The sequence below is a fragment of the Heterocephalus glaber genome, unplaced genomic scaffold, assembly GCF_053883595.1.
Source record: "Heterocephalus glaber isolate CG9 unplaced genomic scaffold, H.glaber_assembly_v1.0 deba00001461, whole genome shotgun sequence".
In the NCBI taxonomy this organism is placed as follows: domain Eukaryota; kingdom Metazoa; phylum Chordata; class Mammalia; order Rodentia; family Bathyergidae; genus Heterocephalus; species Heterocephalus glaber.
Genome location: NW_028258308.1, coordinates 16,345,051 through 16,368,096, shown reverse-complemented (window position 1 = coordinate 16,368,096; position 23,046 = coordinate 16,345,051). Strand labels below are relative to the sequence as shown.

General features: G+C 41.7%; 1 protein-coding gene across 7 annotated transcripts in view; it reads left to right on the top strand.

The window, feature by feature from the left end:
• Positions 1 to 16,805, top strand: part of Dctd (dCMP deaminase) — a 38,646-nt gene extending 21,841 nt beyond the window's left edge. For 3 of the 7 annotated variants that reach the window (XM_087217050.1, XM_087217049.1, XM_087217051.1), the window contains exons 5-7: positions 452 to 548; positions 1,793 to 1,867; positions 3,624 to 16,805. In XM_087217050.1, coding sequence (XP_087073176.1) covers positions 452 to 548; positions 1,793 to 1,867; positions 3,624 to 3,639 — 188 coding nt within the window. In that variant the 3' untranslated portion in view covers positions 3,640 to 16,805. Of the gene's footprint in view, positions 1 to 451; positions 549 to 1,792; positions 3,119 to 3,623 lie in introns of those variants that run through there. The other 4 variants (XR_015453440.1, XR_015453439.1, XR_015453438.1 and 1 more) reach the window with 4 other exon arrangements.
• Positions 16,806 to 23,046: the final 6,241 nt, after the last annotated feature.

Here is a 23,046-nt window from a genome sequence, read left to right as displayed (position 1 = left end):
TGTATGGTGAGGTCAGAAAAGGAAGCAGATTTGTGCTCCACAGAAGTGGGCGGAATTGGTCTGCAGAGCCTTTCTGGGGTGCAAAGTGGTGCTAATCTCTGTGTTGGCCAGCACCCTTTACTCACCCCATCAGCTCTTGAATAGTTGCCTTATGCATAAAAGAATATTTGCTTACCTGGAGAAAGAAAATTTATTAATCAGATCAAAACTTGACTGCTTTGACTTCGCATTTGTTTAAAAAAATTCATAAAGACTGGAGGGCAGATTAAATGTAGTCCACCCTCTGCTGTATTAGAAAATGACAGATACATATTTCAGTAACTGGACATTGTCTGCAAGCACACTCGGAAAAGGTAATTAATCACACTAGGAGGGCTCCATCTGCTTCTGTCTTCTTTTACAGTATCTGTATATGCATTTACTAATGAGGCTTTCATTGCTACCTTTTAAGGTATAAAGGAAGTTATTTTCATGTCTGATAAATACCATGACAGTGATGAGACAACAGCTGCGAGGCTCATGTTTGAAATGGCTGGGGTTATATTCAGGTGAGTTGGGAGAACTCATAGCAAGGGGTGGTTTGAAGGGCTGATACAGACAAATAAATGCATGACCTTGTTCGATATCCACTTTCTTCCTCTGATACCCAACTTTCACACTGGGAAGTACATTTGGAAATGTGATGGCATAATTAAAGGTTATTCTAGGGGTAGTTTTTTAGGAGTAGTGACAGATATATCTGAAGACAATATGTTTAATGATTATATTTTAATAATAACTTTCCACAGTTCAGACTAATTATTTGAGTACTGTATCAAGAAATTTTAAAATTCACAAGTTGTGCAGTAGTAATGCTAAACAGTTGTAAATTTTGCAAATATAACAACTCTGGCATAGACAGTTTTGGATGAAAGCAACCTAGTTGAAATACCAGGAATTTTTTAAGAGCAACATTTAAAATTGAGCTTTTGGATTTTTATGATTGTCTTTGCTGAGCAAAGATTTTTGTGGTATGTTTTACTTGCAAGTAAGTTCCCTCATCTTTGATTAATGGCAGAAAATTCCTTTGAGACTAGAAAACTTTATAGTATTTATGATCAGCAGTGGCAGGACTGTTAAATGGGTAACATACCTAGCTCCTTGTGTTTTTAGGGATATGGGTTTTATGGGATAAATCTCTTGAACTATCGCACTTTATGAGCGTTTAAATCCAAGTTATTTACATACTCTCTTTATACTTGAATATATTTAGCCTCAAATGTTTTTCAGTTATTATAGAAATAATGAGTAATGAGTAAAAAGTTAATGAGTACAAAAACATTTGCATTTTTAGAACATGATTTTAAGAAATTGCTCCTCACTAAAACTAGTTGTTTTTTGCTCTATATACAAGGCAAAAGAAAATTTACTACCTTTTGCTTTGGAACAACTCCAAGTTGGCGGTAGAAATTTCCTAGAAAATAAGATAAATCTGATGGGAAAACAAGTAATCAGATATCATGTTGTGCAGCTAACTTGTTAGAAATCCTTTGACTCCCGGATAATTCATGAACTCAGATAGCTGAAAAACATATACACCAAGCCACCCCATGCATCTTTTTTGTCTTAGTCTTTTCTGGTCCCTGTTTCTCTCGGTATGGTGCCCTATAATTGGCTCCTATAGAGACAAAATATCAAGCAAATCCCAGGACTTTTTTTCTCTTCACAGAAAGTATAGTTTAAACCAAAGTAAACAAATTGCTTTAACTACTCATTGGATAATATCTTTATATATTTTGTTTTTTGTGTTTAGGAAATTCACACCCAGGTGCAACAAGATTGTCATTGACTTTGATTCAATTAACAGCCAACCGAGTCAGAAGCTTCAGTGAGTTCAATCTCATTAAATCTACAGAAGTTTGGGACTCTCCTCTTCTAAGAAGCTGCTAATGCCTTTCATCTTGAAGTTACACAAAACTTTTTAATAGCCAGGCCAGCACAAGTAGACATCTAAAGAATGTAAAGCCTCACATCTCCCTTACCCTCCCTCCTGTCACATGGAACCTACATCTGTTTAAACTATTGATTTAGGGTTGGAAATAAGGGAAGCTGCAGATCGCCTGTCACACAAGGCTAGATTAAGGATGTCTTCTCACTTGTGACCTCGTTCACTGGGATCCTGGTTGCTCACAGAAGACTGTTAGTTCTCTCTCATCCACTGCATTTCAACAGCCATTTCTATGTGTGCTGGAAGGACACATAAATAATTGTTTGTGTTCTTAGCGGGTATAGCAGCCACGCTGATGTGCACATCTGGCCCAAATGAAGCATAACATGTATTGCCCTTGGAGAAAAAAAAATGGCACCCAAATGACAGTAGCATTAAAGTACTTGGTGCAGAGTTGAGGGAAGCCCCTACCCACCCACCCAGAAAACCTAGATCAGATGGTACATCTGTCCTGACAGATGATCAGCACCACTGAACCAGGAATATTTCCTCTGTTCCTGCTATCCGGTTACATGCTGGCTAGTGGCACATTATCCCTCTGGGGGTGAGAACCCCTATTGTTTTGGCCTCTTATTTTTGCTTTGTTGATCACATGGAGCTGTTACATTTAGTTTATCTGAGTAAAGAGTTGTTCCCAGAGGACACCTTTTCTCCCATTGCCACCCCCCAGACCACGTCTTGCTGCAGTGGCCACTGGGGTTGCATGGGTGGGAGGTGTTGAGCATATTCCCACCTCTGCTGCATGGAAACAGGTTGCTCCCTCTATCTGCCAACACAGTTTATTTCCAGAGACACTCCACAACCAGAGAGTAAATCACTTCCTATCCTTCAGGTGCATTGTGAGAAATTCTGCCCACCTGGAGGCATTTCTTCCAGATCTATTGGTGATGGAAGGAAGCTCATTTGTGCTGGCACCACACCTTCTATGCAAACATCACCCTAAACATGCTTGGTGCCTTTGTTGAGAAAATGGTTGCTTCACCTTAAAGATTACTACCTTTTTTTGAGTGCTCTTACAGTTTGAAGAATTTTTATTCTGTCTCCGGTTTTGCTCTCCACATTCTAAGACATTATAATTTGGCTCCTTGCCAATATTATTAAAATCTTATTAAAATTTACCATACCAAAGTATGTTCATGTTTATATTATAACAATTAGATGTTTAATCCTGTTTCTGTCTCTTCTGTTTTTTCTGTGAAGCACATTTTGTAGGCTTAATGCTTAGAAAACAATCTGAGGTACTAATGCTGTGTGTTTTCCTAGAGTGGATAAGTGATGCTTTGTTTGGTTGTTGTTTTTGCATTACTGGGGTGGAATCTTGGGCCTCTTGCATGCTAGGCAGGTACTTTGCCAGTGAGCTACATTACAGGCCCTTTTTTAAATTTTGAGATTGTTGTGACTTGTGTCTAGATGTCACCCCAAAGCCTTGTGCAGTCATGGCTTTTCAGAAGTGGCTGGATCTGGAGTGTATGATGCTGGAATCAAGGGTGTGTGATTACTAGATCAGTCCACTGATTGGTTTGGCATAGTTTTGGCTAGGATTAAGGGCTTGAATGCTTTCTAGGGCTGGTAGCCTGCATAAAATGAAAGGGACAGAAAGAGGGCTAATGTGCTCTCACCTGCCTGCTTGCTGCAGAAAGTTTCTCTTCTGAGATGCCCCTCTGCCATGCCACCCTGTCTTGGAGCCAGGCAACTATGGCCTGAAACCTCAACAAACGGTAAGCCAAATAAACCTTTCTTCCTCTAACTTTGGGTGTCAAGTATTTTGTCTCAGCAATAGAAACGTAACTAAGATAGAGGCAAAGTCCTGCTAAATTGCCCAGCCGGCCCTAAACTTGTGATCCTCCTCAACTTCCCAAATAGGTGGGATTATAGGCCTGCGTGCACCACTACGTCAAGCTGGGTGATGCTTTGTATGGGCCAGAAAGAGGCTCTTTTATCACTTGTCCTAAGTTCTCTGCTCCCTTTTCAGACTGGAAGATCTGGTAAGTCACAGACTTCTCCCTGCCGTTATGCTTCAGTCCTCATGTCCCGCTTCTGCTGCCCCCTTGACCTTATTAACTGTCTCTTTTCTTTTTTTCTCATCAATTTCTCTTTTCTCCTTGAAACTCCTTCCCCTCGGTTTGCTCCAAAATGCATAAAACAAAAGAAGAAATAAATCAGTAAAGAGACTTAAAGATAAAAAATAGGTTCCATTTTTATGTTGCTGCAAGTTGCAAATTGTGAGCCCTGTTAGCAAGGAGTGTGTAATTTTTATGTCACATTTGCAAATATGTCTAGGGGCCAACAAGCCAATGGTGCATTAATTTATTTAGTTTTGATACTAACATATATTGTCTCAGCTTCCTACATTCAATTTTAGTGGAAAAACATTTTTTTTTCCTGTTTTCTTTTCCTCTTTGGAGAATAACAGGAAAAGATCCTTCTAAGAGGGATGTGTGTGCAGTGACAGGCTGTGGTTGGGTTGTTTATGGGGTGGCAACTGTCAGTGTGGATACATAAGGCCTCCACCTTTGAACTGTGTTGGTGAGCAGATTTCCTAGTGACTGGACTACAGGTAATTATGTCTTAGTTTCTGCTATCACTCCAGGAGTAGTGGAATTGTCCTGTCCAGAGAATTCTGCAGATGTCAGTGTTCCAGTTAACAGAAGTTTGCTTTGAACTGTTGCCTATGGGAAAAGCATTCCAGAAGGAAGAAGTTTTGAGCAGCCTTTTGCCTCGCAGGCATTACTAGATAATTGTGGTGAAGGGAGACTGTATCTGAGAGAAGTGTTGCTGCCTGTCATGGCTAATAAATGACAATAAGGAAACCATCTTTCACTGAACCGTGGGTAGACGAACTACATTTAAAAGGCAGAATTTGAGAGTGAAACAAAAGGAACTTAATTTCCCTGACACATTTTATGCTTTTCTTCCTCTTCTTATTTTTAAGGAGTCTGTCCTTCAAGACTTCTGAAGCCTACCAAGGCCCAGCTGAAAGTGATATATTAGCAATCTTGTCCTAATTAAACATGGTACATGAGCAAAAAAACAAAAACATGGTACAAAGTAAAAGGCTAAGTGTAAGAACTGAGAAAACTTCATGAATAAAAACTTGGGTTTGTATGCCCAGTGATCTGAAGTTACCATGGGCCAGGAATAATCTTTGGTTTTCCCAAATCCATATCCTGAGGATTAAAAATATTTAAGATGAACAGAGTGTTGCAGAAGTGACTGAAGAATACAGAGAGGTAATTTTCTTATTAGTGACACTAATTTTTTTTTTTTTTTAAGGAAGCCCATTCTGAAAAATGGTAGTTTCCATACATTATTACCTGGGATGCTGCCTAAAGCCCAATGGAAAGACTGGGATTCAAGGAGACATTGGTTTGCAAACTCCTCTTATCTGGGAACCAGGATGATCAGAGTTGTAGGTGAGCAGTTGCAGAGGTACAGGCAAAATATCCCTGGACCCAGGACTTTTTGCAGCTCGGGTCTCATTTGGACTAAAAAGGATAACATATTTATGTCAGATGAGAACTGTCCCAGAATTAGTCTTATTCTTGTAGAAAGAATCTGAAACCATTTCCTCCTAAGACAGTATGAATCTCCAAATAATTGCTGAATGCCCACCAGGCACTGAGTTCTCTGATGGCTCCTAGTTTGGAGCAAATGGAGATAGTTAGATACTAGAAATGTTAGGTAAACCTCAACTTTGCTAACCTTTTTTTTTTTTATTTAAATCATGCTGTCCAGGTACCTGAGCCATGCAGACATAATCTGCTGTGTCTGCATCCATCAGCAAAGCCAGAGGGCAGAAGGGCTAAAAGTGAAAGCCTTTAGGAGCCTAGTTCTTACCAAGACCAGAGACTTTAGGAGATTGTAAAAATCCTTCATTAAATTAAAATGTTTTGAATATTTCCAAGAAAACTGGGGGAGAGGCTCTATATTGGTGAAAGAAAATCTGCTCAAGTGTGAAATCACAGTGGAGCCTGGAGGTCTCAGGTCTGGCGTGTTGAAAAAGGACATGGCCCTTATTTTTTGTAGCCACCTACCAAATCTCAGTTCTGCCTGTTGAATCCTGTCCACACCTTTACTTGCCTGCTGCATTCTTTTTTTCTAAAAGGTTCTTGTTTTAAACAAGTAATTTTTCTTTTCCAGTACTGGGGATTGAACCTAGTACCTTACCCATGCTAGGCAAGCTCTTTATCATTGAGCTAGATCCCTAGCCTTCAGCCAGTGTTTCTGAGATTCTTACTGTGCTTCCTTTGATCACGTAACAGGTTTCCAACATCTTTTAAGATTGAGCTGAGATCCTGCCTTCTGCAAAGTTTCCCTAGACCTTCCAGGCTTAAAGTGACTTTTTTCTTCTTTGAAATACTGCAGCAGCAGGATTGTCAGCCACACTATTTTTCGCAATGAATTGCACACTGTTTTATGACATCTCTTCTGCTCTCTACAACTGTTATTGAAACATTTCATTTAACTTCACATTTGTCTCTTCCTGCCCTAACTAGATATTAAGCTCCACAAAAGGATATGTGGTGTCTTTATGTTTTGTTGCAACCAACTGTCCCTCATCCTCCCCATGTTTACACAAGATCTTATGCAGAGGGACTTAATACATGTTTTAATATTTTCACTTAAAAGTTATGAACCTCATTGTGTTTTAATTCAGTGAAGTAGCTGGTAAGGAACCAGTTACGTAAAAATTTTTTTTCATGGCAACTTCTTGTGAAAAGCTTTAAAATATTGTCTTGTACAATATAAGAGAAAGAAATCTTCCTATTAACATATAGGATTAATGGGTACATTTATCTTTACAAGAGTAGGGAGATTACTATTTAAGTGTCTTATTTTTAACTTCTGTATTTCAGTTAAAACATTCTTATATATGATTTTGAATTAGGCATTTGGCAATAACATGCATATTGGCAGAACACCCAGAAATGAGGTTTGCATTGAAATTCATCTGATTAGAGGATGTCTTGACCTTTCCTGGTCTTAAATCACTGTAGAATACTTACTGTTTTGGAAGTTCTTTATTTTCTGCTGTTCATGAAAATTGTTATGTCTTGGCATTGTTTGAAAACTTACCAATTCCATTTGATCCAAGTTTTAAGTAGGTATTTAATTGCTTCCTCTGCATAGTGCTGCATGGCCTGGTTCTTCCTCTTTTTTATTTTTTTGGATTTCTTCTGCTTTTTCTCCATGAATAAACAAGCATAAGTAATGTGTATCCCTATAAGTAGCTGATACATGACTTGGTGGCTTAAATGGATAATCTCTTGTTTTCTTATAATAAGATGTACAGCAAGCTGGGTATAATGGCACACCTTTAATCCCAGAACTCTGGAAGAGGAGGCAGGAGGATCACCATGAATTCGAGGCCAGCCTGGACTATAATATAGTGAGGTAAAGGCCAGCTTGAACTACATAGCAAGACCCTGTCTCAGAAACACCAACAAAAAAGTACAGTAGTAAGCATTTACTGGCATTCAGCTGCTAGTTTCAGCAAAGATCTAGGCTTTTATTCTTTATTTTCTGATGGCTATCTTTTTGCTTGATGTCTTCAAGCTTGCTTTGTCAAGGTCCAGGTGTCCCAGGCACATTAAATGTAGATGAAGGAGATGCGAAATGACCTGGGGTAAGACAGAATTCTCTCCTCCTGCTTGTGCCTTTTAATAGGAAACCACAAGTTTTGCCAGAAGCCTTCAGCAAATAATTCTCTTCTGTCTCATTGGCCACAGCTAGGTCACATGACCACAGGTAGCTGCAAAAGAAGCTGGCAGGGTAGCTAGCATCCCAAGTTCTACAACAGAGGCTGCAGAGAGAAGGGGTTTAGTAACTGTTGCTACTCATGATATTGGCCACAGCATACACCTTCGAAAATTGTGAAAGTCTAATTATTTACTTCCTGCTCAGCTGCTCTTCATGTCCTCAGTGTTAAAGTATTTCTTGAGTTCAAAAATGATACCTGCTTTGTAAAATTCTTGAGACTTTTGCATTAACTTTCAAACTCCTGTGTAGATATATCTTAGTTTTGTAGTTGGTCAAAATTATAAAAGTAGAGAGAGAGAGAGAAAGAAACAGAGAGGTGTATGTGTGTATATATATATATATATACCGTACACACCATTTGAGGTTAAGTCGCATGGTAGCCTTTGATCCCTAAATACTTGTTTCCTAAGAATTGGGATGTTTTCATATATCACCATGTATTTATTTATTGACTTCTCATAAATTTAGCATTGTTATAGTACTTTAATCCTCTATTCTTATTCCCATTTTGTCAGATCTTATTTCTCTATAGCATTTCTAGGACAGGATCCAGTATAGGGCTTCTTACTGCCTTTAGTTACCATGACTTTTTAGCCTCTTTAAGCTGTAACATTTCCTCAGTGGCACTTTTTTTTTCTGAAGTGGAGGCTAGCTTCAATCTTGCAGTCTTCCTGCCTCAGCTTCACGAGTAGCTGAGATTACAGGCATGCATCACCATACATGGCATGAAAATGTGTGTGTGTGTGTGTGTGTGTGTGTGTGTTTCTTTCTGTGTTTCTGTGTATTGAACCCAGGGCCTTCACACTGAGCTATATCCCCACCCCTTTTTAAATTTTATTTTTTAATTTTCAGAGACGATCTTACTAGGTTGCTCAGGCTGGACTCAAATATGGTGATCCTCTTGCCTCAGCCTCCCAGAGTACAGAGATTGCAGGTATATACCACAATGCCCAGCACAAAAATAATTTTGACTGGATTCCTGAAAAGGGTATACATGCAGACCAGTACACTGAGGTGCTGGCTGCTTTAGATGACAGTGTGGGTCTAGACTGAAAAGCACCTTGGAAAGTCTGTTCATTGTTGACTTTCCCCTCTTTATGCATTTCTGGTACTATAGTTTGGATCTTAAATATCCCCCAAAGGTTCATGTGTTAAAGGCTTTTAATTCCTAACCCGTGGTGCCATTAGGAGGTAATAGAACCTTTAAAAGAATGGAGTCTAATGAAAGGAAGTTTGGTGATTGGAGCCATTCTCTTGAAGGTATTGGGACCCAGCCGAGTCCTTTTCTTTCCTCAGCCTCCTGACCACTGAGGGGAACAGCTTGCTCCACCAAGCACTCTGCCACAAAGTCCTACCTCACCATAGGCCCAAAAGCAATGTGCCATGGGACCATGGACTGAAACAAGCCAAAAGAAACTTTCCCTCTTTTTAAACTGACCATCTCAGCTTTTTTTTTTTTTTTTTTTTTTCAGTGTAGTGAGGGAAAGTTGATTAACACTAGGTTTAGGTGAAATTGCCCAAGGGTGGGGTGGGGGATATATGTAGAGAAAGAGTTAATCACTTCCTTTTGATTTTAAGTTTTGCTCTCTGTAATACAGTGAATATAATATGCAAGGTGTGGTTAGTACCACTGTTTGCGGAGAAGAAAAATTTTATATATATATATATGCACATATGTGTATCTATATAGATGTGTGTGTATATATATATATATGGATAGATAGATAGATATGGCTATCTTGGTTTGCCGCAGCTGAACAAATGAAATACTGTTTTAAGATTTTACAAATTAGAATATTGCAAACTCTTATTTAATGCTCCATGTTAAAAATGCTAATAAGAGACATCTGTTGAGTCAAGTTAACAATAGTATATTTCAAGAGGATGAAATATTCAGCAGCTTAGGCGAATTGCTGGCAAGGTGGGCTGTTGAGTTTTAATTAAAACTGTGTCCACATACTGGGATTTCCTGTTTCTTGTATCCTTTCCATTGAAAGAGGACATCAGTTTGTCTTTCTAAGCCCAGGGAAGGCTGACTGGCCATCTTTGTAATAGAGCTTTTAATTACCAGCAGCAGCCTAAAAGAAGCAGTGAGCAATAGGGCAGTCAACACTTGAGCAGCACATGTCAGCGCTGATCAGCGAGGTCAGTTAGAGCGAAAGTAATGAGGCCAAGGTTATGGACTCGGCCGGCAGCCCAGGTAGCCAGCCACCCTCAAAACTGCAGCCCCCACCTGGTCAGCTGTCTCACAGATGCTCACCGTGGTCTGGAAGGGGGCCAGGGAGGCAAGAGCCAGGAGTCAGCACGGGCTCTTTGTGTTTAAAAGCAAACAAAATAAAAGCAGGTTCTCTTATATACCACCTCCTGTGAACCCTCTCTAGGAATATCAGACTTAATGATTTAAATTTAATTTGTTAGCCATTTGGTGGCTAATTTAAAAAAACAAAAACCGAATAATTTATTAGCATTTTTATAATAAGCAACATTTAATATCTATTAATGAGAGTTCAAATGGATCAACAATTTAATTTCTTAATAAAACGAATCAGAAAAGTATTACTTAAGAAACTTCATACTGTGAGCATGCTCTGCATGTTTTGCAATCTTGGTTCTTATTATTAGACAGAATTGGAGGGGGCTGAGGTTGATTGTGCCTCTTGTACCAGCAGTGCTTCTAAGAAGGAGAGGTTGGGGAAAGGTCACGGGAGTTCTGTTTAGTTCCACAAATATCACAGACTAATAACCACTAAGTCTTCATTCTGTCTTCCACTATTTCCTTGGGGCTGATGACTGAAGCCAGCTGGCCCATGTCACACCCTGGACAAGTGTGAGGAAGGTACAGAAGGCTTAAAAGTGTCCAAAGCTGAAAAGGCTTGCAGGTTCCAGTTCAGCCTGGCCTGCTCAGCCAGACCTTATCTGGAAATAATGTAAAAATAAAAGGCAAGATATAGCTCAGTGAAAAAGCCCTGGGCTCAATTCGCAAAAACTAAAATGGAACCCACTTCTCAATCCTCCAGTCTCTCACATAAACATCAGTTTGTACTGGCATATTGATTAAATAGCTACTAATATGTGTAAAAGGGGGTGGAGACTCCGAAATGCTGTTCCAGCTTACAAAATTCAGAGGGAAAAGAGCTGTAGGACAGCACTGTGATATAGGCCTTCTCTTCCCATCCAAAACCTGGGGATTCTTCACCAATTTGCAGCCTTACCACAGGTGAGTAGGTACAAAGGATTAAATGGGGTGTGGGTCTCTCCTGTCAAACAAAAACTAGGTTAAGGTCATCCATCAGGGTGCATGTCAGAGCAGTAACAGCGTGAGCCGCCCCGCAGCCCTGTCCAGGAAGCACATGCACAGCCTGGCTGTGGGTTCCAAGCTGCCTGGGTCAAACCTTGGATGTGGGTCTCAAAGCCACCCCTGATCACAAGAGTAAGTTGCACAGCTCCAGGGAGGGGCAAAGTGCCACCTTGGAAGCAGTTTAATTGATTCAAGGATTAGTAGTTTTAGCCACTGGTGGTAGAGCCTGTGAATTTCAGAACCCTTGAGGAGCTTGGCCCAATTAGGCAGCCAGCTGGAGCCTCCCGGCACAGGCAGCCATGGTACCTGCTGTCTGATGTTTTGCCAACTTGCTTCAGTGCAATCACTCGGCAGCACTGGGATGATGTTTCAATTTAGCCCGCTGCTCAGTCAGGACTCTTAAGAGCCTCATTGTCCGGGAGTGGGCTTTCTGCCTGTTACTTCTCTCCTCCTGCCTTGCCTCTCTTGGACACAACTGTGACATTGCTCACTGGCCAAGTGAGTTGTTAAGTGTCCCTGGGCTGTAGGTTGGCAGGTTTCCACCCCTCTGAAGAGTGCCTGGCTGGCAGGGGAAGATCCTAGGCTCTTTAAATGCAAGTGCAGCACCTTGGCATTTAGCTCTAGATTTCTCAGTGAGTATGTGGGTGGTCAGCATCTCTCAGTTGTTGCTGGAGAAGGTTAGAGTTTAGAATCATGTCTTAAATTGCAGATGAGGACATGCAGTTGAGGAACTTATCCAAGCTTGTGCAGCTTTAGTAGTAGAAAAGGTGGGGGGCTCAGCTTTCCAAACGGAGGCCCATGTCCACTCCAGGACACTAGGCTAAATGGCATCAGGCAAAGAGGGCAAGTCTCAGAGTTAGGCAGGCAGGTGGGCACCATGCTGTGCCCCCCCCCCACAGCTGCATTCCAGCCTCCTCTCGTCACCTCTTGTGTATGCCATGGCCTCACAGGCCTCTGCTTCTTGAACGTTTCTTCCCACGTCCAAGGCTAATATGCTTGCTGTGCCTCCTTCCTGGATGAAAATTCCTCCCCAACTCTTCCTACAGAGTGTTCTTTCATATCTGCAGCACCTCAGCTTGTCTTACTCCTCTGAAAGGTGGCCTCCACTCCCTAATTGCCTTCTAGGACCCTACCTCCCAGTACTACTATATTCTGTCAGCCAGTTTCTTTCCTTACCTGACCACTTGTCTGTTTGCTTTATTGTTTTCTGTTTGCCACCCCTGTCTTAGTCCATTTTGTGCTGCTGTAACAAAATGCTACAGACTGGGAAATTTTTTAAGAAAATAAATTTATTTCTCACAGTCTGGAGGCTGGGAAGTCCAGTACCAAGGCATCAGCGTCTAGCAAGGACCTTGTTGCCGGGCCATCCCATGGCAGAAGGCAGAAGGGCAAGAGGGCATGAGAGAATGACAAAAGAAGGGGCTAAACTCATCCTTAGAATCAGGGCCCCTGTCCTGCTATAGTAACCCACTCACTGTAACAGCATTAATCCATTTCTGAGAGCAGAGCCCTCATGACCTAATCTCCTCAATACTTGCCCTGGGGATTAAGGTTTCAATACAAACTACAGGGCACACATGCATGCACAACTACCACTGGCACAATCGACCCCTTAAGACAGCAAAGGCCAAGCCTATCTTACTACCTGTTAACTCCCTCATGTGAAGAATAGTGCCTGGCCCAGGAATAAATAGGTATTAAGTGGCTAATTGAATGAAGAGATGAACCTGATCTCTGATCAGAAAAAAACCTTTGTAATCCAGTCAGACTCCTTTTGCCATCTCTAGAGGTCAGGGGAAACATTGCAGATTGAGGATAGTATAGATTGACTGCTTGTTATATACAAAGTGTCCCCTAGGAAGGGCATTTCTTATTCCACCCTCAAAGGTTATGTGGTGTCTACATGGCAGAAAGCCACGTCATACAACTGGGAGGACCATTCTGTGGCACTCTGTATGACACTACAGCTCTGCCGTAGAACAGTCCTGGTGGCCTTCTTAGAGCAGGGCTAATCGTGGTCAGTCCATTTGCAGAGGCTGGCTGTGAAGTTCTGGGCACTGGACTCAGATCCTCCCATGGGTCAGGGCAGGTGCTAGGGGAACAGGTCAACTGCGGCTTCTGAGAGGCCAGCATGGAATCAGAATCAGGATGTTAATAATGGAAGCAGTTGTGTCCTTTGGGGCCAGAGGACCAGAAATATAAGTAGAACTATGAGAAGTCTCTACTACACTTCCCACTCAATTTTCTGTAAACCTAAAAAAAAAAAAGTATTATTATTATTTTAATCTTTAAAGAGAAATGGCTGGTGCCTCAGTTAACAGTTCAAAAGGATTAGAGAGGAAGAGCACAGGCACTCTTCTTTGCGACTTTCTATTGCTGGAAAGAACTCACTTTTAGGATGGACTTGGCTCAGGTGTCAAACCCTTCACGTTTTCACACAGTGGCAGTGGTAATAAGCTACAGGATTTCTGAGGGGGATACCAAAACAAGGGCACAAAAATGAAAGTGAATTTCAGGATTACCTACAAATTCCATCATCCTTTCTCTGTTTGGCTCTGTTTTTCCCTCAGGTGTAAAATAGAGCAAAGTTGGGCAAATCCATCTTGCTCATAATATTCAAAAGGATTTTGGAGTCAAGGAATTTGAAGAAAAACTTGGAAAAGTGAGCACTTAGTGAAATTTAGCAAAAGGGCTTGATAGTGAAAGATGCTGAGGATGATGAGTAGTTTTAAGGTTAAAGGGAGAAAGGAAAGAAAAGACATATTCTTGAAGGCCCAAAGCAGGCAAAACTGGAGTCAGTTTCAAGGGATAAGGAAAGAAGGGCAGTGCTGATCAGGATTTAGGGAACATGGTGCTAAGGGCAGGAAAAACATTATTGGGCAGGCCTTCAGGGAGGCCCCAGGTGGAATAATGCGGCAGATGGACAGACCTGAGTGTTCCTTTGTAAGCGAGCCACCCCATACACATGTTCATTCCTAATAGCCAAGAGGTGGAAGCCACCCCAGTGTTCCTCCGTGAATGACTGCATAAATAAAATCTGACACATACACACAATGGAATATTACTCTGCCTCAGAAAGGAAGGAAATTCTGAAACATGCTACAACAGAGATGAACCTTGAGGACATTATGCACAGTGCAATAAGCCTGGCACAGAATATTACATGATTCCACGTATATGAGGGATATAGTCAAATTAAATGTCATTTGACAGAGGCTGGGAGTAGAGGGTTAAATAGGAGTTATCTAATGGATAGAGTTTCAGTTTTGCAAGGTGAAAAAGTTCCAGAGATTGGTTGTATGCTAATGTGAATATAGTCAACATTGCTTAACAGGACATTTGGAAATGGCTGATATTACATTTTAGCTTACATATTTTTGCCATAATTAAAAGAGAAAACAGCTGCCCCTCCCTGGACCTACAGCTGTCAGCAAGGACCAGATAGAGGGTGAATTTTCTCATCAACTTGGGTTAAGTTCTGAATTGCCCCACCTGACCCCACATCCTGCTGTGTGTCTCTGTACAATCACTCAGTTCCCTATCATCCTGTCTTATTCAGCTTAGGCTACTGTGACAAAATACCACGAATTGGGGCACTTAAGCAACAGACATTTATTGTTCCAGTTCTAGAGGCTGGGATGTCTGAGATTGGGTGCCAGATAGCCAGGAGCTGGTGAAGGCCTTTTTCCTGGTTTGTAGACAGTCACTCTTACTGGGTGCTCACATGACAGACAGGAAGAGAAAGTGGGACCAGTGGCCCCTCTGTTCTCTTCTTAGAAGGGCACTAATCTCATTATAAGGACCCTACCCTCATGACCTCTAACCCTGGTAATCTTCAACAGGCCTCATCTCCAAATTCTGTTAGGCTGGAACTTAGAGAATGATGATTTAGTCCATGGCACATCATCCTTTCCCCCAACTCGATAATTCAAAGAAACATTCATCTTCCTGCACCATAGCTTTCATTCCTGAGTCTGAGTGTCTTGGACCATCTTAGGAGCACCTGTCCTGTTTCTACCAGTTTCTAGGACCCCAAAGGGCCCAGACATCCTTTGAGAACATCTGCCCAGCTCCTACGGTCTTCTACCTGGGGCCTGGCCAGATGTCTTACTCTCATGCCATAAACAAGATTAAATATGGCTGTGCATGAAACCTGTACCCACTCTGGGGCCCCATGCTGCAGAGAGTCTGAGGCAGAGCAGCATTTCTATTATCACTTAGTAATTGGAGTTTTGCAGGCTTGGGATTACTGCTAATGGAAAGCAAATGGGCTCAAAATCAAGAAATAAGCACTTGAACAGCCAGCACCACTCAGTAAAGCAAAGAGGCTATTATGCCACGTTATGTGGATAGAGATCATCATTTGTAGAAAGATTTGTAAAAATTTCACCAGCACATGGAAGCAATGCCCCACCAGCGCACTGCTTTGCCCTCTCTGCCTGTGCAGCTAAGGGGCCACCAGGTAGGAAGGCTTCCTGCAGCACCAGTTGCTGCCCAGGGCCAGGCAGAGAGATTTGATTTTGGCTTTGCTGTGTTTTATTCTCTGGTACACAAAGACCAGAGAAGCCCTCAGGACCCAAAGCACTCCCGGAAGCCCCTCCTTACACTTTTTCAGCCTTCTCACAACCAAGGCCCAGAGAGCAGGCGATGACAGGTTGGGATGGGGCAGCTGTGGACAAAGAGCCCAGAACAGTGGCTCTTGACTCAAGGAGAGGAAAGTGGCTGTACAGAGTGACGTTTCCCAGGGTTTGCTGACCCTCGGTCTCACAGTTAATCTTGCCCTTTTTCCTCAGTGGGGTAATGTCAGCCATCATACATTTACATGAGGGGCCTTTTCTCCATAGATCACGCTACCCCCTTCTCAGTTGCTAAAAGGCCATTTAATATGCAGAAGCCCTACTAGAACAGCATTAGGTTATGACATGAGGAAATGGGAAAAAAAAACCTAAGCCCAAACTCTGCCCTTCAGGCGTCCTCCTGGGAGAGCACACTGACGATGCCAAGGACAGCATGGGTGTGCTGTGGTTCTTGGGCTCAGCAAACAAGGGGGAAACTGAGGCCACTGCAGCTGTTTACAAAAGACTGTCTGGTCTCCACGAGTTCTGCATAAGTCAGTCTGAGGGCTCAAGGGGCCCCAAGTTTTACTCTCTCACTGACAGATTCTGGGGACTTTGCAGAAGTCTCTCAGAGGAGGGCGAAGGGAGAAGGACATGAACTCTCTGCAGCCCAGCCCCTCTGAAAGGTGCTTTCACTCACTGGTGACCATCTCACTTAGCCATTAAATGTCACTGCAGCCCATCCACACAGGGGAGAGAATCTACATCTAGCAGTAAAAAAGGTGATGAAATGAAAGAAGTTGTGAAATGACATTTTTTTCCAGCAGGTTTGTCATATCTCCTGCATGGAGGAAAATTGCTTTCTGTAAATCTTGGTCCAACAGAACAAAACACCTATTTCTTTCCAGTTGGGGAGACATCCATTCTCATCGGCATAATGAAGGTATTGTAAGCTGTGACTTTTACAAAGTCGGAGGGAAACCAATCTGCAATCTTGACAGATACGATCTTTCCGGGATGCACTGTTCGTTTACGGCAGCGAGAGACCTCAATTAATTTATGACTGAGGACAGCAGGATGTGACCCCTTGCGCGTAGTCTAGGTGGAGCTGTCCCTGTCTGAATTTATGTTCTGGTAATTTAAAGAGATTTATATTAAGCTTTTCTTTCATTTGGAGAGTAGATTAAAATTCTAATGGAAACCATTTGTATGCATTTGTTGAATTGAATAGTATTTATGGCTGTGTAAAAAAAATGCTGCAAAATTCTACTGATAATAAAGTCAGTGAAGCAAGAATAAGTGTAAAAACAGGAAGGAAACACTCAATAGAAACTATACTGTATTATACAAGCATAATGAGGGAGAGAAGCCAAGCAGAACGGGGCAAGGATTAGGCCCCCGGATGGGATCGTTTTCCTTATTTAGTGTAAGGTTTTTATAGCCCTTTTATGACTTAAAACCAGATTTAAATTTTGAAATGGGCCAGACTAGTCCTCAGACCCCATGGCCCCGTCGCCCTTTCCCATCCTCTCTGAACTCTTACTAGTGTCCAGGATGAACAGGAAGGAAAGAAATTCAAGCTGCATCTCAGGGAAAATATGCTGTTGGCAGGAAAAAAAGACACATTAAGCAGGAGGCCAGAGGTTAGCGAGTAAAGCAAAAATCTGAGCTCCTGAGTGAGAGCAGGTGTAAGGGAGAATGCCCAGCACGTTCCGGGCAAGATCAGGGAAGTCACAGTGCTCTGATCTGCCAGGTGTGCCCCAGCAGCCACGCTCATTGCCATGGCCACCTGGCAGTTTCCTGTACTGGAGCTACCTCTGTCACCTCCTTGGGAAGGGCAAGGTGCATGTGCCACAGCCTCTCCCCAGGCTAGGGAAGAATGACAGTAGCAGGACGATCTGCAAACATGACCATCCTCAAGAACAGTGTCTGGGCAATGAGAGCCTGCGAAGGCAATCTTGCTGTCACTTTTGTCAGGGTAAGAGGCAGGAGGCATTCTCCAGGCCCTTACCTTGTAGGAAGGGTAGGGAGAATGGCATTCTCTCAACACACATGCCAGACCTGAGGGCTTCACAGGGAACCTCACATTCTCTCAGAAATAACAGCAATGATAGCATCTTGCAATCAGGCCACACAAAGCATGATGGTTAGCAGTGCTAAGTGAAGAGCAAATGGAAATTTCCGGAGAGCCCACTGCTTGGTTCTTGTGCTGGTGTTTCTCTCCCGACTTGTAAGCAGGTTCTTTAACAGAGCTGCACGGATGTCATAAAATGCCTTATGATGCATGACAGCAGAATTGTGCTTTAGCAAATTTCACAGATACAAAATGGTATTGCAATAGAAGCCCACAGGAATATCTTAAGAAAGTACTAATTCCTCTCCAAATTGCTCCCAAGCTTAAAATGCAGGAGTTCTAGCTGAGATGTTTTCTGAGGCAAATATCTCCCTACTGCCCTAAATACAGGCCCCTTCTTGCCCCATGAGTCTCATGGACTGCCAGGTCTGGTCCCTTCTAATCAATTTTCATTTATGTCAGTTGCTGAGGCCATGAAGCGAGTCTGTCTGGTTAACTGTGTCTCCTGGCACAGCAGTAGAGTGTAGTCTTGGGATACAGTAGGTGCTCAATACTGGGTGAAACAAATTTGATCTAGGCCCCACAGGGACATGGTGTAAGACAGGATCCTGCCAAATAAGGGTTGAGGCCTAAACCACGTGCTAATGGGAGCACTTAGCTCTGGGCCTCAGCTTTAAGTGACTGGGGACAAATTTTCAAAAATTTCTACTGCCCCTCACCTCCAATATTACAAAACAATACTTTATGTAACTTAGTGAAATTCCCATATAAGCCAAGCACTAGAAGTTTTACATATTTTTATCCTTATTAGAGTCTCAAATTACTAGAAGGCAAGTAACATCATTGTCATCCTGGTCACAGATGAGAAAAGAGCCATGGAGGAATTTAAAACCTTGCCTATTGACTATTAGGGAAGGGAAGGAGATGGAGTGGGATGGGGAGGAGAACAGAGGGTAGAAGATAGAAGGACATGATCCATGCACAACATGTGCATCTGGGAAATGCCACCATGAACCCCATTAATTTGTATAATTAATATACATTAATAATTATAATTTTTTAAACTGCCTGTTTTTCTATAACTGCTAAGAGGGAGAGGTAGAATTTGAATTAATGTTGGATTCTAAACCTGGTTCTCATTAACTTATCTACTTAGCAATTCTTCCTTGGACATTTACTATGTCTGGTGCTATGGAGTGGGAGTAGGTAAGGGATGTCACAATCCATTGTTTTTGTCGTGAAGAAATTCATAAACTGCAGAGAAAATCTACATGTAAACAAGATTCATCCGTAGGATGATAATGGTATAAAGACATCGTCTTGACCACATTACCTCAACACAGATGGAAGTTGATGAAGCAGGGTTTTCTGGAGAAGAAAAAATTGAACTAGCTGTTGGGAAATGAATGCTTTTCCTAGAACAGTTTCATGGATGCCCAGGGCGATAAAGTCTGCATTCAACTGTCCCCTTATTAGTGAGGACTTCCCTGACTCCCTCAAATAAAGCGCAAACTGGCTTCCCATTGGCCCCAGCAAATAATGCATATGACATATCGCATGTGGTAAGCTGAATGAGGGCCACTAAATGTCTATGTTCCAATCCTTGAAGCCTGTGATTATGTTACATTATAAAGTAAAATGGACTTTGCAGGTATCATCAGGCTAACAATTGAGATTTTGGGAAGATCATCCAGGATTCTCCAAGTGGGCCTGACAGGATCACATGAGTCTATAACAGAGAGGCAGAAGGTCAAAAGGAGGCGAAGATGATATGTAGCTGGCTTTGAAGACGGGAGAAGGACTCACAAGTAGCCACTAGAGGCTGACGAAGTCTAGCCCCTCAAGACTCATTTTGAACTTCTGACCTCCAGAAATGTAAGAGAATAAATGTGTGATATGTTAAGGTGTTGAATTTGCAATGATTTTTTGTATACAAAAATAGAAAAATATGCTTATGTGTGTGTGTTCATAATCTGTCCTCTTTTGTTGGAATAAGAACTCCTGAGGTCTGGGGCTTTTTCTATCATGTTAACTGTTGTAACCTGAGTGCCTAGAACAGAGCCTGGTACTAGAATATTTGTTACATGAATGCAGAGGGATGAAGGGGGACCAGCACATGTGAGGCTTGAAAGGCCTGAAATGTCAGTGCACTGGGCCACTTTTGGGGGCTAAAACTGGAAAGTGGTGGGCAGTGGGAGGTGCTGGAGGGAGTTGATGCTGGGACACTTTATGCTTTAATCTGCAAGTAAGGAATTGTTGCTAGCAGAAGGACATGATCATATTTGCTTGTTATTTTAAAAGTCATTTAAAAATAATTTTCCTGTTCAGTATTAAAAATTGAGATATTCAGAAACAAAGGCAAAAATCTTAAAGTCATTCAATCTCATTTTCTAGAGTTAGCCAGTTAATATTTTGGCATGTATTTCTCCCTTTGAAGTTGAGATTATTCTTTATATACTTTCTGAAACTGCCATTTGTTCCCTTAATGTGAATTTCTCCATGCCATTAAATATTCCCCTAAAAATGTGGTGCTTATTGAATACATAGAATCATTTCATACAACCTTAACTATGTTTATTTAATCAATTCCCTCAAACTGGATGGTTCTTTTATTCCCCATATTTTGTTACTGTAAATAATAATAGTAGCACCTGTTATACAGTAGCCATTCAATATTTGTTGAATGAATAAATAAATGAATGTTTCAGGGAATATTTTTAGTGGTAAATCTCTATATGTATGGTTTTTTATTTTATTTTATTTTATGGTACCGGGGATTGAACTCAGGTTCTTGTGCTTGCGCAGCAGGCGGTGAAACTACTGAGCTAAATCCCCGGCCCCTCTATATGTATGTTTAATGATTTTTTTTAGGAAAAAACTTCTTGGAAGTGGACAGTATTGGGTCAAAGGTGTATTTTTTAATTGCTCTTGATACATATGGCCAAATTGCCTTTGGAAAAGGTTGTAAAAATTATAACCCCACCAGCAATGTATGAGTGCATAATTTCACTGCACCAATGTTGGTATTGTAATTTCTAAAACCTGTATTTGCATTTTAGAAAAGTTTCCATGGGGACTGAGAAGTAGTAGTTAAGGGGTCTTGTAAAGTGCAGGCAAACACTGGTAAGAACTTGAACTATAGCAATGGAGTTATATGTGGAAGAAGACAGACCTAAGAACCGTACAGGATGTAGAATTCATGGAACTTGACTGCAAAAGGTCAGGAGGATGATAAGGTGAGGACTCTTCATTGTAAGTGACAAGATGCCAACTCTGACTCAATTAAGCAGAGCTTTATTATAAGAACTAAGGTGTCTTAGTTACTTTACTCAGTGTTGAGACAAAATATCTGGCACTCAAAGTTAAAGGAGGAAAGGTTTATTTGGCTCACAGTTTGTAGAGGCTTCAGGCCATAGTGGGCTGGCTCCAAGACAGGGTGGCATGGCAGAGAAACATCTCAGAAGAGAAACAGTCCATACCAAGCAGGCAAGTGAGAGCACATTAGCCCTCTTTCTGTACCAAAACCAATCACTGGACTGATTTAGTAACCACACACCCTTGATTCCAGCATCACACACTGTAGATCCAGCCACCTCTGAAAAGCCCTAACCATGACTGCAGGAGGAACATTTAGATACAAGCCATATCATGGGGCAACTCACCAAGTCAAAGCAAAGGCATAGGTTCCTGAAACACTGTGACTGGCATCATTTTAAGATGTGGGGGTCAGAAAGGGATGGTCATTATCTCCATAGGGCCCTGCTCTTGGGTGTGTCTGTTTTTGCTTTAGGTTCAAATTCCTGGAAAAGGGCCAATCTGGTCTACTCTGGGTCAAGTGTCCACCCTGTGTCCAGAGACAGGAGGTGCCTTGATTTCCAGTCCTATCAGGAAAAGGTGGAGGTTTATACTATTACTAGGGGAAGATCATGCAAAAATCCAGGGCTGAACTCCCGAGGGGATGCTGTTCATGGCAGGGAAGCAGAGATGGACTATTTGGGACAAGTGATCCTGAGGTCACAAGATCACTGCTTCCCATATTTAACACTTCCTACTCATAGTTCAGTCTTTGAACATGGGGATAACTCCTGTCCAAAAAGAAAATAAGTGACAGAAGTCTCCCTTCTTGGCCTTGTTGGGATTCTGGTTCAAACCCCCTTTGGCCCTACACCAGTGATGGCAAACCTTTTCGAGCTTTCAGTGATAGAAACAGCCCACAGTAGCACACATGCCTGCCGTAGGTTCACCACCACTGCCTATGCCCTTCACCTTCCAACACACAGGTCTTAATGAGCCCCATGTGACAGGCAGCTGGCTGACCATCAATAATTTATGCCTCCTCTGTTAGGCCAAGAAGTTGCCTCTGGGAGCAGCTGCTCATCCTGAGACAGTTATTTCCCAGCCCTACTAGCACTGTGACTCATTCTAACCAATGGAAAAGCCTAGACCAGGATTTTCAGAAGCAAATATGAATTCCCACCTGAGGAAAGCTGCATGCAAACTAGCAACACCCCGTTGATAGTTTTGTGAGTGAGAAATAAACTTCGAATATGTTGCACCATGGAAATGTTGGGACTTACTTGTCACAGTAGTTAATAACCTAAACACCTCTAGGTACCTGTTTAATAAAAGAATTACATGAACAATGAGTGACAATGACCTCATAGAGTTCCAGAAAAACATAATTCCTAAACCAGGAAATATCCTAACAATTCTGCTTTTGGATGTACAGCCAAAGAAAAGGAAAGCATATTGCCTCAGAAAAGGTTGTATATGAATGTTCATGGCAGTGTTATATATAATGGCACAAAAGTGGATAGCCAAATGTCTTATTAACTGATGAATGCATAAGAAAAATCTGATAGCTCCACAAAATGCTATTTGGCAATAGAAAGGAACAAAGTACTAACATGTCCCATAAAATAGATGAACCTTGAAAATATTTTATCAGGTATGAAAGACCACATGTTATACTATTCCATTTGTGTGAGATGTTTGAAATAGGCAAAGCCATAGAGACAAATAGATGGCTGGTTACCTAGGGAGTGGGAGAGGACAGATTGGAAAGAAATAGGGAGCAACTGCTAATGAGCATGGAGTTTCTTTTTGGGGTGATGAAAATGTTCTAAAATTCATGGTGGTGATGGTTGCACAATTCTGTGAATATACCTAAAGCCTTGAATTTTGTCTTCTAAATATGTAAGTTGTAGACTAAGACTCAGTGATGGTCTTTTTAAAAAAGAGAGAAACAAAGGGAATAACTACAAAAAAAAAAGTAAGACAGTGATAAGAAACAACAGAACCTGACAAGAGCCACTCATTCTAGCAACCTAGTCTCTCCTAGGGCAAAGGAAAAGCAAAATGACAGGTTTAC